At 45.0% G+C, this 14,213-nt stretch overlaps 5 protein-coding genes across 7 annotated transcripts in view; 4 read left to right on the top strand and 1 right to left on the bottom strand.

Moving 5' to 3' along the window:
- Positions 1–5,279, top strand: part of LOC113206521 (transforming protein p54/c-ets-1) — a gene marked incomplete in the record, with an annotated part of 151,536 nt that extends 146,257 nt beyond the window's left edge. The window contains 5 exon segments of the mRNA XM_052267977.1: positions 1,301–1,420; positions 1,558–1,890; positions 3,365–3,721; positions 3,842–4,139; positions 4,255–5,279. Coding sequence (XP_052123937.1) covers positions 1,301–1,420; positions 1,558–1,890; positions 3,365–3,721; positions 3,842–4,139; positions 4,255–4,318 — 1,172 coding nt within the window.
- A 1,386-nt stretch (positions 5,280–6,665) lies between these two features.
- LOC113206511 (ATP synthase-coupling factor 6, mitochondrial) lies at positions 6,666–7,330 on the top strand (the record flags this gene model as incomplete). The annotated part of the gene is given in 3 exon segments (XM_026422621.2): positions 6,666–6,817; positions 6,928–7,058; positions 7,133–7,330. Coding segments are annotated over 3 exon segments (315 nt in total), but the record flags the coding sequence as incomplete, so codon positions are not given.
- A 200-nt stretch (positions 7,331–7,530) lies between these two features.
- Positions 7,531–9,777, top strand: LOC113206509 (growth hormone-regulated TBC protein 1-A). Its single transcript, XM_052267979.1, has 6 exons — positions 7,531–7,702; positions 7,843–8,044; positions 8,123–8,362; positions 8,444–8,713; positions 8,829–9,014; positions 9,093–9,777. Exons 1-6 carry the CDS (start codon positions 7,683–7,685, stop codon positions 9,177–9,179), a joined length of 1,005 nt encoding a protein of 334 aa, XP_052123939.1. The 5' UTR covers positions 7,531–7,682; the 3' UTR covers positions 9,180–9,777.
- Positions 9,778–9,799: 22 nt separating this feature from the next.
- LOC113216293 (mitochondrial import inner membrane translocase subunit TIM14) lies at positions 9,800–11,457 on the bottom strand. Its single transcript, XM_026436045.2, has 5 exons — positions 11,338–11,457; positions 10,505–10,607; positions 10,308–10,412; positions 10,114–10,221; positions 9,800–10,039 (listed from the first exon to the last, which is right to left on the bottom strand). Exons 1-5 carry the CDS (start codon positions 11,403–11,405, stop codon positions 9,932–9,934), a joined length of 492 nt encoding a protein of 163 aa, XP_026291830.1. The 5' UTR covers positions 11,406–11,457; the 3' UTR covers positions 9,800–9,931.
- Positions 11,458–11,870: 413 nt separating this feature from the next.
- LOC113216292 (ribosomal protein S6 kinase delta-1) overlaps positions 11,871–14,213 on the top strand; it is a 5,752-nt gene continuing 3,409 nt past the window's right edge. For all 3 annotated transcript variants that reach the window (XR_008011203.1, XR_008011204.1, XM_052267976.1), the window contains exons 1-9: positions 11,871–12,106; positions 12,263–12,420; positions 12,539–12,650; positions 12,725–12,810; positions 12,882–12,978; positions 13,081–13,117; positions 13,202–13,648; positions 13,725–13,873; positions 13,963–14,094. Coding sequence is in view for 1 of the 3 variants with exons in the window: in XM_052267976.1 (XP_052123936.1) it covers positions 12,020–12,106; positions 12,263–12,420; positions 12,539–12,650; positions 12,725–12,810; positions 12,882–12,978; positions 13,081–13,117; positions 13,202–13,648; positions 13,725–13,873; positions 13,963–14,094 (1,305 nt within the window). In the remaining 2 variants the exon portion in view is untranslated. The remainder of the gene's footprint in view (positions 12,107–12,262; positions 12,421–12,538; positions 12,651–12,724; positions 12,811–12,881; positions 12,979–13,080; positions 13,118–13,201; positions 13,649–13,724; positions 13,874–13,962; positions 14,095–14,213) is intronic.

Genomic DNA, 14,213 nt, shown 5'->3' with positions numbered 1-14,213 from the left:
CAGCAGCGGCTCGTCAGCTGTTGGAAAGCGCGGCGTGTCCGACGGCCTGTCCCCGCGGCTCGCACGCTGTCCGCCGCGCGGCGCGGTGCTCTGTGGTCTGTGGTCCGGCCGGCCCGCCCGCTCGCCGTGCCGACTGATGAGTGATTTCGTGCTTTCCTCCCCCGGACAGCCCCGGACACGCTGATGGCCCGGCCGGGCAGCCCGGTCACGCGCCGCGAGCAGCGCGTGTTCTGGGGGCGGGGCGGAGCGGGGCGGGGGGTCGTTGGCTGGAGGCCCCATCATGCCAACCAATGGGCTGTGAAGTGGCTGATGGCCGCAGCGCACCTTCTACTCTGTCTCTGTTCGGAGCGGAGCGCGTGCGCCCCCCGCTCACCTCCTGCCATTTGTCCCGCTCGCGGGGCGCGCTCGCTGCCCGGCCATGGCTCGGCCCAGCTCGAGGCGCCTGCTCGCCCACCCGCCCGTCACACAGGCGTGCGCTCGGGTTGCCTACCCCGCTCAGGTCGGGAGCTCGCCGCCCAAGCGCGGCTGCTGGCGGCGGGCGTGGTGTGGCGGGGCGGGGCCTCCGAGCGCCCACCGAGGCGCCCACCAACCGTCTTGGGCCTGCGCGGCGCGATGAGGCGTGGCGGGACGGGGCGCCGCGATGGTCCGCGGTGCGGCGCGGTGCCGGGTCGTGTCGAATCTTATTGAAAGTGTCGCTGCTGCTGCATAGCCCCGTGCCAATCGGGCTGACAAAAAGAGGCGACCGAGTCGTGGCGAGCACTGGGCTGCGACGGCGTGGAGGGGCGGGGCGGGGCTGCTGGAGTGGTCCGCCGGCGCCTGGACGCCTCAGTACTGCCTCCAGGAGCCGTCGGGGCGGATGCGTCCTGGTCGTGGTCCCGTCCGCTCGTCGCCTGCTCCTCACTCCCCAGCCCCCAGCCCCCCACCCTCACCCGCGCCCGTGTGTTTGAGTGCGCGCCAACTTCCGACCCGCATGAACCTCGCGGCGAACCCGCTCTCGAGATGGTGGTCCGGCTGGGCCAGTAGAGCGCTACCGCCGCCGGCCCCAAGGGTCACCCCCGCGGGGATGTACAGCGGTCCCCCGACCCCCGGCCACGCCCCGCGCCTTGGCACTCGCGCGTCTAGTAAGGGCCTTGAGTGACTTGCAGCCACCCCGCGCTAGATTGTGGCACTGATTTTGTTTGCGTCATTGTTAAGATGTGCACCGTTGGGTCGGGCTAGCGCCTCTTGACTTTGGCGGTGAGATATGGCACTCTTTGTGAATAGCACTCTAATCCGTGTTCGTTTTCTTTTTTGCCCACAGGTGGCTACGGTCACATGCGCAGCCCCGACTGCCGAGATGAGTCGACGCCACCTCCCAGCAGCCACTCCTACCTCCACCTTAGGAATCCAAATCAATCTATGTACCCTATTAAGACAGAAGGTGAGTTTTCTTCTTTCTCCTGGAATTGTAACCAGTCCTGCCTACAATCTCAAATTCTTATACTACATATGACGCCTTCTTTTGTATGTGAGAAATTACTCTCGCTAACATAAACATTTTCTTTCATTATTTCGTAGGTTATGGATCTCACCTCCCCGCCGATGGCATGGGCATGGGCCTGGGCGGGGGAGGCGGCGCGGGCTCGGGGTCGGGGGCAGGCACGCCGGGGGCCGAGGAAGGCCCCGTGAGCTACGTGGTGCCCTCCTCGCAGCCCACACAGCCCACCACCGCCACCGCCCCCCAGAGCAACGCGCCGATACCTTACGAGCGGTCCGAGAGCGAGTACCCGTCTCTGGACGGCAGCCACCACCCGTCCGGGTACATGGACTCGAGCCCCGAGTTGTACGCGCACCAAAGCCTCGCGGACCAGAAGTACCACGTGCAGAACTACCACAAGAGTTACCCCAGAGGTGAGAAATCGTGCCACTGAGGAATAACCCCTCAACTTGCCCGCCTTTGTACCGAGCACCGGAGGGTCAGCTGGGAAGGGGTGGCATGGGAGGGGGAGGTGCGGGGGCACCCACCGGGTCGACGGTCGACGCCATGTTGGAGCATTTCACAATCGCCGGGCGGACTGGCGACGCCGCCACACGCGTTCCCCTAGCTCGCGGCCGCGTCGGCGAGCATTTCGACACCGCCCTCGCTTTCCTGTTCCGCCCGGGTCGGCACATGAGGGGGCTCTCGCGTGGGCCCGCCGGGGGCCCTGGGCTCGCGGCGCACCTGTAGCTACCGAACGCCGCCGCGGGTGACGCGGGGCGGGGCGGGGCGGGCGGGGCCTGACAGCGACACACTGCGACTGTCGCCCACGCGGGCTCTTTGCGAGGGAGTTGGAGAAAGACAGAGAGGTAATTGTTATGCGCGGGCGGGCCGGGCACCAACGGGCACCCTCCTGGTTCCCACGCACGTCGCACGTCCGATACACGGGGATAAGAGCCCTCGTTGACCCCCCCTCCTCCTCCCCCCCTCCCTCCGCCACACCACCTGCGCTCTCCCTCCCTCCCCACCTCCCCCAGCCATCAACCGACGCACACCTGACTCCGTCGCCACCGCAGCGCGACCCCAGCGCGCCCCGCCCCGCCACGCCGCCCTGGTACCCGTTGATTTACCGCCAGCACGCAAGCCCATGCGCAAGTGTCGGCTGCCTGATCCATTTCCCACGATGGCAGCGGGGGGCGGCCCTGGCGGGGGCGGGGCGTGCACACTTTTACACTTTGGGTTCGTGACGCGCCGGGCTGTCGGGGTCCGCGTGGGGTTGTTGAAGTCGCGCATTATGTGGTGCTGAAGGGTGCAGGCGCGGATCAAGGCCCGGCGGCCGGTCGCCGGTGGCCTGCATACAGGGGCTCTTGTCAGGCGGCTGACTGTGAGAGGCGGTGAAACTCCATGGCGAGGCTCTCGGGGGAAGGTGGGCACGGGCACGCTGGCGCGGGCGGCGCAGTCTACGGCGGCGGCGCGAGAATATTTTTTTCGTGGAACAGTAAGGAGTTTTCCGATTCCAGCGCTGCAGGCCGGAAACACGAAACAGAATGTTGCCGGGAATAAAATTATGCTAATGACTGTGGTTCGAATCTGACTACGTTGACACGGCCGTGCGCGGCGGCTCCACTCCGCCACGCTCGGCTCGGCCCGTCTGACCGCTTGCCCCGCCGTCTTCCCTCCAGACTGGGGCGACGGGGACACATCAAGTGGCTGGATGGGACGGACTGTCCGAGTTCGGGCCGAGTTAGCGGGTTTGCCCAGCCCTGCGACGTAGAGACATTCGCCAACTGCGAGGGGTGTATACGTTCAGGCAGCTTACGTCTCTAGCCATTTTGTTCGCCTTCTAGAGTATGCCTACTGGTGCCATAATACGGTGTTTTACAATGTCTTGTTTCTGTGTGTTTGCAGCGCGTTATCAGGACGGCTACGGCGACTATAGTTCACACTACGACGCGTCGCCCTTCCAGACTGTACCCAACGGCGTCGCGGGCGGCGTCGGTGCGGCCGGATCTGGAGCGTCGCCCGCGACGGGGGCGGGGATGGGGGCGGCGGACCACTGGTCCAGCGGCGAGGCGGCCGGAGACCTCCACTCGCACCCCGCCTTCATCCACCACTCCCACTCGGGCCTGTCGGCCCTCAGGGACCCCCTGAGAGACCCCCTGAGGGACTCACTGAGGGACCCTTTCGGCATGGGCCCCGCGCAGGATATGAAGCCCATGCTTCAAACGTCCATGTTGGGCTACGGCGGGCTCAACGAGAACCCAGGTGAGTCAGAGGTCAACGACGCATTGGCTTGCGTACTCGGAGGTCGCTCTTTCAACTGATTAAATTGACTGCAAACTCCTTTCTCATCTCACCTCACGTTTCTTTGTTTTGTCGTCATAGGTAGCGGACCCTGTTTCACTGGGTCAGGACCAATCCAGCTGTGGCAGTTTCTCCTAGAACTGCTCACCGACAAGTCATGCCAGAGCTTCATCTCCTGGACCGGGGACGGTTGGGAGTTCAAGCTCACAGACCCAGATGAAGTTGCGCGCCGCTGGGGTATCCGCAAAAATAAACCCAAAATGAACTATGAGAAGCTTAGCCGAGGGCTTCGGTATTACTATGACAAAAATATTATTCATAAGACTTCAGGCAAGCGGTATGTCTACCGCTTTGTGTGTGATCTACAAAGCTTGCTGGGGTAAGTTGAGAAATATTTCCATAATTTTAATGAACTTTAAATTGCATTTTTTTGAAATTACTTGAACATCTATGTAAGTGTTTGCTACAGTTTTCCTTTTTCCTTTTACTTGCAGATATTCGCCAGAGGAGCTTCATGCAATGGTTGATGTTAAGGCTGATAATAGAGACGATGATTAGTCTGCTGTTGACTTTGCGTTAAACAAATAAGACTTCACTCATCCAACATTTGACATTTGTGATTTTAACTGATGCAGATTGCCGGTTATTTGCCAGCTGGCATTTTAGTGGATGTAATCAAGGCTTTCTCTGAAGCATGAGTTGTGATTGTTTCAGTTTCCCTGTCATTGTAATTATTACCTCAAATGGTCATTTTGCACATTTTAATTGAATATTTTCACATCATGATTTTTTAATTATTACCTACTTTTTTATTTTATAAAGAAAGACAATGAGACTTGATTTTGTTAGTGAGAAAATTCCACATACTGAGGCTATGATATTAATGCATATCAAAATGTGTTAATATAAATTTGGTTATTATTTGTTTGCTCTCTGCTGGCCTGGGCTGAATCTGTAGTGTAAATACCTGGCTCATTTTATATTTTGTGATCTTGGAAGTATCCAGTAAACATGCCCTCTTTGTGGTAGAAAAATGTGAAGTTAACATGTGATTCAAATGATTTTCTTCCTTGTTTTATCTAGTTGCTCTTCAAGCTTTGTTTGTAAGAGTGTTGTATTATAAACACAGTGTTGGCTGTAAGATGAAAGAATGGACTTGTTGGATCCTGTGTGTAAATGGTATGATAACTGTAGTGTTATGAAGTTTGTTAGTAACTTCAATAATCATTGTTACAATAATTGCAATACAGAGTATTATGTTTTGCTAATGTGTTTTAAAAGTACCAAACTCTTTTATAATAAAAATATGAACATATCGTATATGTTATTAAAAAAAATTAAAGAAAGTTCTGTTGTATTATAATTTGTACCTTCATCGTCATTGTTTCCGTTGTCATATTTTGTGCATCTATTACAAACCAACCTTTAATGATGTAAAACATTTCAAAGAAAATGTTTTTATCATAAATTATTTACGTCATGTTGAAATTATTAAAATAAAGACATTTCTGACAGATCATTTTGTTTAGAATCCCTATAATTTTTCTTGCCTTCAACCCAATACAATAGTTTCCATTAGTTGTTGATGAAGCAGACAGTAGGGGTATACAAAAACTTCTTGGGGGAAGATGGAGCTCATCCAAGAGGTGGGCTGTCAAAAGTAATTTTAAAAAGCACATTTGTTTATTCGTCTTGGGGGTCATCCAGAAAGAAGTACTTCCGCCATTCTACGAAACTGCAAAGTTCAGCCCACGCAAGCTCTCAGAGCGCCTGCTCGGTAGGCAACATCTTACCAGCAGTGCATGCGTGCACCACGCCGTGGCCTGTCTTGAGTCGCGCAGGCGTCGAGCTCCTATGACTTGCCGAGTGAACCTGAGAAAAAAACGGGTGTACTTTCTGGACGACCCCTTGTGTGGTCGACTTTACCTGAGGAGGAAAGTCAACTCTTACCCCTAGGGTGTGTTGAGTATAGTGCATTCCGCCCCCTCAGACGGACGACTTCAGCCGCGACTCGCGATTATTTATTTCGGGTCAGAACTAGTATTTGTATTTCCAAAATGCAACCTTTCAAAATATAATTCAGATACGGATTGTAAAATGATTTTATAGCCCTTATCTGCCGTCTTCAAAACCATGGGCGGCAACGCGCGGCTAGAAGCGAGGCTAGAAGTAGATCCGGTTCGTGGCGCCCTCTGTATGAGAATAATGACGTTGGACGTCTTTTGTCAGCGAGCGAACCTCTTCATCGCCGCCATCTTTCTGCTAAGCAGCTGAGCGAGTGGTCGTAGAATAACCTTCAGAGGGAAGAATATATATTTTGGGCAAGGTAACTTGATTCATTTAGATTTTTTGTTTAAGAATTTATCCACAAACGTTAAAGAACGTGCGTGCAGCATTTCGTCATTGTTATAGTTGTCTAAGCCAACTTAGGAATATATTAGGATAAAGCCCTCGGCCGAAAGTACTATTTTTGCTCTTCATATCATATTTGCTCCCTTCACAATATTCTTTCGCTTTCAGAAGCGGTATTTTCTTTGTTAAATAGTAGGATGCAGCAGTTGTTACAGGTGCTCAAATGTCTAACTTCTCACACCATAGCTATTTGTTCGAGGTTATGCTTTTCCATTCCCAAATACAATATTAGAGAGTATTATTATGTTTCTGTACTTGATTTCCGATAAGTCTGTAGTATTTGTGTAGCCACGACCCCCCTTCATCCCCAAGTTAACAGTGTTTCTGTTTCTGTGATGGGTATATACTTATGTGCTGCTATCTCGACTTGTGGTGGACGTTTCTCTTCAATTTTCTTTTGATCCTTTTACCCTTATTTAGAAATAGTTTTGATCTGAAAAGGTAATTTAAATGTCTATGTTTTTTTTAATTCAAATGTGTTTTTCTTCCACAGATGGTTTTGTCACAAGTCCTGGTTAGTGCTCGCCAAGCACCCGCTATTCTGAGGAGGAATTTTGGTATCTGTGTACCCGCTGCTCAAAAGGCTGCAGACCCTATTCAGCAGTTGTTTGTCGATAAAATCAGGGAATACAAGCAGAAGAGCAGGTAATATAATGTTTAATATCCTAATTGTCATTCCAGCTTTTAACTTTTGTAAATTTTTTCATTTTAAAAGTTTAACAACTTCAAGGTTTTAATTTGACATTTGATTACAGCGGTGGAAAGTTGGTGGAACCTACTCAGGACATCCAGAAGGAGCTAGCTGCAGAACTTGAGCGAGTTTCCAAGATGTATGGTTTCAAACAAGGACAGAATTTGACTGATCTGCCTCCCATGAAGTTCGACAGTAAGCATATTGAGCCTTCTAAGTTCGTCTAATTAACTACATTCACCATTTAATGTATTGTAATTATTTTTCAGACCCTGACCTGAAGCCTATTGTTCCTCTTTAAATTAGCTGAGATGCTGTTTTATTACATTTTTAACATTCTATACATAGTGCTCCTTGTGTTCAAGCGGGGAATAACCATATAAATTTGTCAGCAATGTCATTCAATGTTCGTTGTGAAAGCACCATGTAGATTACTTCTGTTGTAAATAAATCTCGAGTCAGCGGTACAGTGCTAGTTAACCTATATTTTATTACCTTGTCTTCATTCTTCTTGATCCCATTTCGTCTGAACATAGTTCGTCACAACAAGGGAAATCCTTAAGTTATCCCTGCATTTTCGAACCGAAAATGTGGCGGTACTGTCACTGTTACCCTGCTGCATATAGTCGTTATTGTACTATCCGCAGTAACCAATATATTTGACGCGCCGACCTTACATTGCGGTTCACACTAGAAGCAGACGCCCCACACCTCTTCATCCCCACTTTCTAATCTCACCAATTTGTTCTGTATGAATGATTCATTGAAGGGGGACAGAGTTGCATTTTTCTCATCTAACACAATCAAAATTTCCTGCTCATGGCAAAGTCCTCTTTCAGGTAGGTCTATGTAATGGTTAGTGAAGCTCTTCGAATGTGTTTGCCGTATGTGCTACTTTGTTTATTATGAGTGTCGAGGACAATGTTTACAATTGCTATAATTATCTGTGATTATCTGCTTTGTGACTCGTATTTTCTAGTAAGGTTGATGAGTATGGATTTGAACGAGGTGATGACTTCAATTATGAAGCATACGAAGAGTTTATGTCCGAGTACTTACCAGTTCTTGCTCGACGGTCTCGGAAGTGGGCGCGACTCATGATCAATCCCAATTCACTGAAACGAGGCCCCCTCGTTAAACGTTACATGAGGAAAGGTGTACCAGCTGAGCATCGCGCCGAGGTGAGTGCCCTGAACCACTGAGGTATTTTGTTATGGTAATACGTCACATATTTCCATTTATTTAATTTTTGGCCCAAGGTTTGGCTCTGGGCCAGTGGAGCAACTCAGCTACGTGAGAAAATGGGTCCAAATCTCTATAGGGAACTACTGAATGAAACTCATGATAATGAAGTGGTTAGCTCAATTCGCGTTGATTTACCAAGAACTTTTCCAGACAACATTTTCTTCAATCAGAGTGATCAATGTGAACAAAGAAATCAGCTTTTTAGAGTGCTTTGTGCCTATGCTCATCACAACAAACGCGTTGGATACTGTCAGGTTTGTATTGCCACTAATATTTGATATTTTGTTATTCTTTTTGGTTTGAATCTGCTTGGTATTGATGATTTGTATGTCTAGGGCTTGAATTACATAGCTGGTTTGCTCCTACTTGTGACTAAAAGTGAAGAGAATTCCTTTTGGCTTCTGAAAATCCTAGTTGAACAAATATTACCTGACTACTATGGACCAACAATGGAAGGTGTTGTAGTTGACATTGATGTCTTAGGAGAGTTAGTACGCTTAAAAGCTCCTGCCATTCATCGCCAAGTTTCAGATTTAGGTTTGCCATGGCCTGTTGTCACCACTAAATGGTTCATTTGTCTTTTTGCTGAGGTTTTACCTGTTGAGGTAAGAAAAGTTATCAAGAGGTTTTTTTCTTAACATGGACATGTTTTAAATTAAATCCACAACCGATAACAATTTTTCATTATTAATAGTTTCATTCTGCATGCCACTTTTTCAGACTGTGCTACGTATTTGGGACTGCTTGTTTTATGAGGGATCAAAGATCATATTTCGAGTATGTCTCACTTTGATAAAAAATCAGACTAATTCATTATTAACCTGTGAAGACTTTGGAAGTTTAGCATCGGCTTTCAAATCACTATCTAACGACTCCAGTACTCTTCATTGCCATCTCTTTATGAAGGTGACACAATAGCATGACTTACGTATATCTTATTTTTAAATTAAACATCAACCTGACTTTTTCTTTCTTATTGTGCAGAATATATTTCAAGTCCCAGGACCACTGCCTACTAGCACTATCATCAGATTAAGAGAAAAAATATCGCAAGAAAGACATAAATCTTAAAATGTGATATACAATGCACTCTATATTTTTTTGTTTTATATGAGAGACTAGGATAAGTTCCCTGATGTATTATAATTTTGTCTGGCTTTTATGTATGTAAAAAACCTTGAAGATTCACTTCTGATCAAACTTTCCGTGCTTGTGTAGAGCAATTACTTTGTGCCATGCTGTGCTCATGATTCTTTGTATTCTTCGTTTTTTTTTGTTTTTTTTCGTTTTTCTTTTGTAAAACCAAAGTGTCAAATTTTCACTTCAGGGTATGTGTCATCACAGTGTAGATTGACGTCTCCTCTGAGATTTGTTCTAATCAAGTGTTAAATTTCCATCTGATGTATTTGTTTAAAAATGAGGGTAGTCTAGACCCAACTATTTTATTTTCATAAACATATTTTTTACTTGCTTGTAAGTGCCAGATAATAGGACTCATTAGCATTTCTGTTTTAGACTTTTCCCTCGAAAGATCAGTTTTGTTCAGCTTCATCACTTTTATTTGCCATTCATCATGGTGTAAGCTTCCAGTATTTAGCTTCTGTGATACTCTTTCAAATCTTAACTAGCCTGTGATAATACAATTGAATATAAAATATAGGGGCGACTATTTGTATAATGATTTCATCATCACCATTTTTCTATTTTTATTTTGAAACGAAATGAATGTGGACGCTTAAACAATTCCTCTAACACTAGAAAAAAATAATTGATTATATACAGCATTTACAAGTTTTCAATATAACATTAGATTCTTTCATTTATTACTTCTGGCTGTCTAAAAGATCTTTAGCCTCATTTATTTTTGCAGCCAAATATGGGGATCCACCACGATCAGGGTGGTTGACTATCATAATGCGCTTGTGAGCATCCTGCAAAAATATTATTAACTGTCAAAAAGTCTCCAAAAAGGCATTCACGTAAATGTATCTATATTAATACTTACCTTAATTTTTAATTTACTGGCTGTTGGGGATACTCCCAGAATGAGTGAAGCTTCTCTTCTTGTCATCTTTGGATCGAATCCACCCTTATAATATTTTGAGCCAATAGTCTATAAAATTGTGAGCATACGGTTTTGCGTGAGTATGAGCAGAGAGGACACATTATATTCTCAAACAATTATTAATACAAACGTACATCAATTTGAATGGAAGCTATCTTTTTGGACAGTCCTGATCTGATCGCGTAGCGCCCAATCATACCGATTGCTGCCATTCCAAGACCAGCATACACCAAAGAAGTCTAGAGGAAGTAAATTTGGAAATTGCAGACCGTTTCAATGGGTCAAAAGTAAGGTTAATACACACACAACTTTCATCGTTGATCTTACGAACCATGTTAGCGATGATGTGATTTTCAAAATATATTGGTGACGATATTATCTCCAAATGTTGACTTTTATCAATTCGAATGCAGCAATTGAGATACCACCATAGTTGGTCGAGTCGATAGAACTAAAGCTGAGACTGGAACTGAAACAAACTCGGCCATAGCTAACATTGGGAGGGTGTCCGCCCGGTGGGCCCAGCGAGAGAGCACCCTGGAGCTGACAACATTGAAATGTCAAAAAATTGTTCTCAACATTTTTACATTCAAAAAAATTTAAGGCCCGAATGTGGACGTTACTAAATAGATCCCTGTAAAGCTATGTAGGGAAAATATAAATTGTAGGCTAAAATGAAAGGTGATGTGGCTATTCGATGTGCACAATGTGCTGTATGGGCATTGCACAGTTGGTTGCATTGGAGTACACTTCCCCCTCCCTAGCGACGGCCACGGCTCCCCCGGGCAGGAAAAGAGATTAGCAGAACATTAACCTCTTTCAATCGTGTGAAATTTAGCATTTCAAAATGAATATGCAGCTGTATCTGTAAGCTGACCAAGAACGGAAACTTGAACGAGCTTTTACCGCGAGGCTTTTTGCGAGACGCGAGCGTTAGCGAGCTTCGAGCGAAAAGCCGAGCCCATAGAACCAAAAACGGCCCTAAGCTGCTGCTCCGATGTGTCAGTCAAGAAAATAATTTTATTCTCAAATGCAAACAATATTTTTATGACTTGGATCAAGCAAAGAAAGTATCCAATAAAGACGCGGCAAATCGCTAGAGCAGCCGCGCACGCGGCAGTAAACTAAAAACTCGACCAAAGACAGTCCTAGACTGGAGCTAGTATCAAGACGCTTTGTGATAAGTTGAAATGAGTTGCACCATGCGATTTGTGTACACCATCACCATGCATAGCAGACAACAATTTTCTTATTCGCAGGAACAAAATCAGCGGGAACTTTTGAAGTTATATTAACAGAAAATTTTGAGGTCGAGTTGCTTAGCCATGTGCATGACTTACTTCGGTCTAGCATTGGCAGAAACGGCAACATTTTACGTGTGTCAATAAAAATACAGCAACCTCGAAACTGTCGAAACTGAGGCACTTGAGAAAGGCCCATTATTATTATTCATAATTGTGGCGGGGTGGCAAGCTGACAGTTCCACCAACGACCTCACACAAAGATGTATCCCATAATGGCGTTAAGATACGGCGTTTACACCCAATAGAAGTAATGAAACGCTATCTTTTGCCACTTGATAATCTTGTACACTTTATCAACTCTATTCAATTCATTTTTCAAAACGAAAAAGAAACACATTTTTTCTTCTTTCGTGTTTTCTGTTTCCTTACATGAAAGCTGAAAGTGGCGACATCTAGGTTTATGTGTTTGAGAAAATATTCGTCGTCTGCTCAACTCAATCGTTGAACATGAACATGTACCAGCCTGTCTGTTTGTCCGTGTTAGTTTCTTCTCGAAATTACAACATTTCATGACAAAATGTGCATTTGTTTGATTGTGAGACATGACAGATCAGTGGATTAGATATTTTACTGTCACGGATCCCCGGCGGCACAGTAAAGGGTTTACTGTATACAAAGTCACCTCCACAGTATGTATCTCATTATTGGTTTATAACCGGTTTGTTTTTCATTGATTAATGAATCAGTAATCTAGGCTTGCACTTTGATGAGGTTGACTTGCACTTACAACTGATTCTAATATCTATACTTCAGTACCTTTTCAGTACCTCTTCATGTTTTTGTAGGTTTTCCCTCGAAATTCTCCTGAGGCTAAAACTGAGGTTGTTGTTTGGAAACGATACAAAGAATTTCAAATACTCTACAAAGATCTGAAGAGCCGTCATGAGAAACTTTACCTTAAAGATCAATTTCCTTCATTCAGCAAACCCCGTCTGTTTGGCAGGTAAACTCTGTTTTACTGTTTTCAGATAATCCATTTGGTATTGAGTCCCTCTGGAACAGCATAGCAATGAGTTCCTTTCGATTGGTATGAAGAAAAATGTATCTTTTCTTATTGTTAGGTTTGAATCTGATGTTATCGAAGAAAGGCGCCGTACGGCCCAGGACTTACTTGATTTCACAGCTAAACATCCCCCCCTTTTCACTAGTCAATCCTGTGTAAAATTTTTTGAGGTGAGTTAAATTAAATTTTACTTACAAAACGTTCTTCATATTTAAAAAAATAATAAACCGTATCTCTTTTTCAGAAAAGTCAGAAAGTTGTACTTACTGAAAACGTGCTGAGTGAGAACCAGCAATTATGTTTATTACCAGATGTAACAGCACAACCAACGTAAGTCTTGTAGTATTTTAAATTACTCTTCATTTTTGTATTTATTTGATGATCTGCTTGTCAATTTGCAGATCTGAGAGTTATGACAGACTCTCCCAAAACTCCAGCCTATCCTCATTAACAGATACAGACTCTTCAACTAGTATTATGAATTCACCATGTCAGCAGGTAAATGTTAATGAAGTAAGCTACCAGGAATGGCAGGTTAAAGAATATATTTAGAAATCTATACTTGAATGGCATTAATTTATTTCTTTTATTTTTATATAGCAGGATGATACATCTGGACTTGACAGCAGGGTCCAAGGTAGAAGAAAAAACTTCGTTTTGTGCGTAAAATAGCTATACTATTATTCATATATGTGTTACCTTGTTTTATTTTAATGTTCAGGTTTTAAGCAGTGTCTGACACCAACCCATGACAATCTAAAGTTTGAAAGCGAAAACAAACAAGTGAAAGATGATACATTAGATGCAACTACTGTAACAAGGAGCTGTGACTCTAGCTTACTAGCAGTTGCTCTTGAGTCTGATAAACAATTGCCAGCTTCTTCTCGCTGTTCTAAACAGCATACTTCTTCAAATCAAAGCACTCTTTGTCCCTCAAAATTAAATGTCAATGATACATTGAGAGCAGTTTCAGATGAAACCACTAAGGAAGTTTTGAGTCCCAACAACACCACAGAAGATGATTTTTTAACATCACTAGAAGTAGATTATATTACTCAAGCAGGGTATCACATCAGTCAAGCTGTAGAACATGAAACAAATTGCAAGTTTGAAGTGGCATTTGCTTCCTACAAAGCGGCCATTTCTTGTCTTCTAGGTGGTGTGTTAGGTAGGAATACAAGTCACGGCATATAATGTTTACCATAACAACACTTCTGTTTCTAATATTTTTTCATGTTATTCAGAGGATATTTCTGAAGAGAGGAAATCATTTGTGCAAAGAAAAGCATCTCAGTATTTATTGAGAGCAGAACAAATTTATCACAACCATCTTGACGGGAATCATAATACAACTAGATCAATCCCAGAAGTTATTGATATTCCTCAATTAAAAGTATTGTATACCCCCTATTTGGTCTTTTTTGTTTCTTACTAGTTTCTGTTTAACTATGTAGACCAATAATATATTTATTCTTCTTGTAGGATACTTGTGTGAGGAGCTGGAAATCTTTGGAAGCACCCATTTCAGATTTAAAGTTCTTCAAAGTTCTTGGCACTGTGTCATCAGTCATATTAGCACTGGATACAAGAAATGGAACTCCTTGTATTGTGAAGGTATTGCATACATCTTGTTGAAATAGTACTTCTTAAAGATAAAGAAAATAGTACTCCTTAAAGATTTCTTAAAGATTCTAAAAGATTAAAGGAATTTCAGTTAAATCTTCAGTTTGATG

This window comes from Frankliniella occidentalis, unplaced genomic scaffold, assembly GCF_000697945.3.
Source record: "Frankliniella occidentalis isolate FOCC.00 unplaced genomic scaffold, Focc_3.1 Scaffold62, whole genome shotgun sequence".
Lineage (NCBI taxonomy): Eukaryota > Metazoa > Arthropoda > Insecta > Thysanoptera > Thripidae > Frankliniella > Frankliniella occidentalis.
Note: the sequence above shows the minus strand (reverse complement) of the source record. Positions and strands in the feature narration are given on the sequence as shown.

Excerpts from the sequence above, each read along its gene's own strand:
- LOC113216293 (XM_026436045.2), bottom strand. The coding sequence starts at position 11,405 with ATGCATGGTGATGGTGTACACAAATCGCATGGTGCAACTCATTTCAAC. Across the intron at positions 10,608-11,337 it reads TTATCACAAAGCGTCTTGAT|ACTATGGTGGTATCTCAATT; the intron begins ACTAGCTCCAGT and ends TCGACTCGACCA. Across the intron at positions 10,222-10,307 it reads TAGCTTCCATTCAAATTGAT|ACTATTGGCTCAAAATATTA; the intron begins GTACGTTTGTAT and ends ACAATTTTATAG.
- LOC113206509 (XM_052267979.1), top strand. The coding sequence starts at position 7,683 with ATGGCAAAGTCCTCTTTCAG. Across the intron at positions 8,363-8,443 it reads AACGCGTTGGATACTGTCAG|GGCTTGAATTACATAGCTGG; the intron begins GTTTGTATTGCC and ends TTGTATGTCTAG. Across the intron at positions 8,714-8,828 it reads CTGAGGTTTTACCTGTTGAG|ACTGTGCTACGTATTTGGGA; the intron begins GTAAGAAAAGTT and ends CCACTTTTTCAG.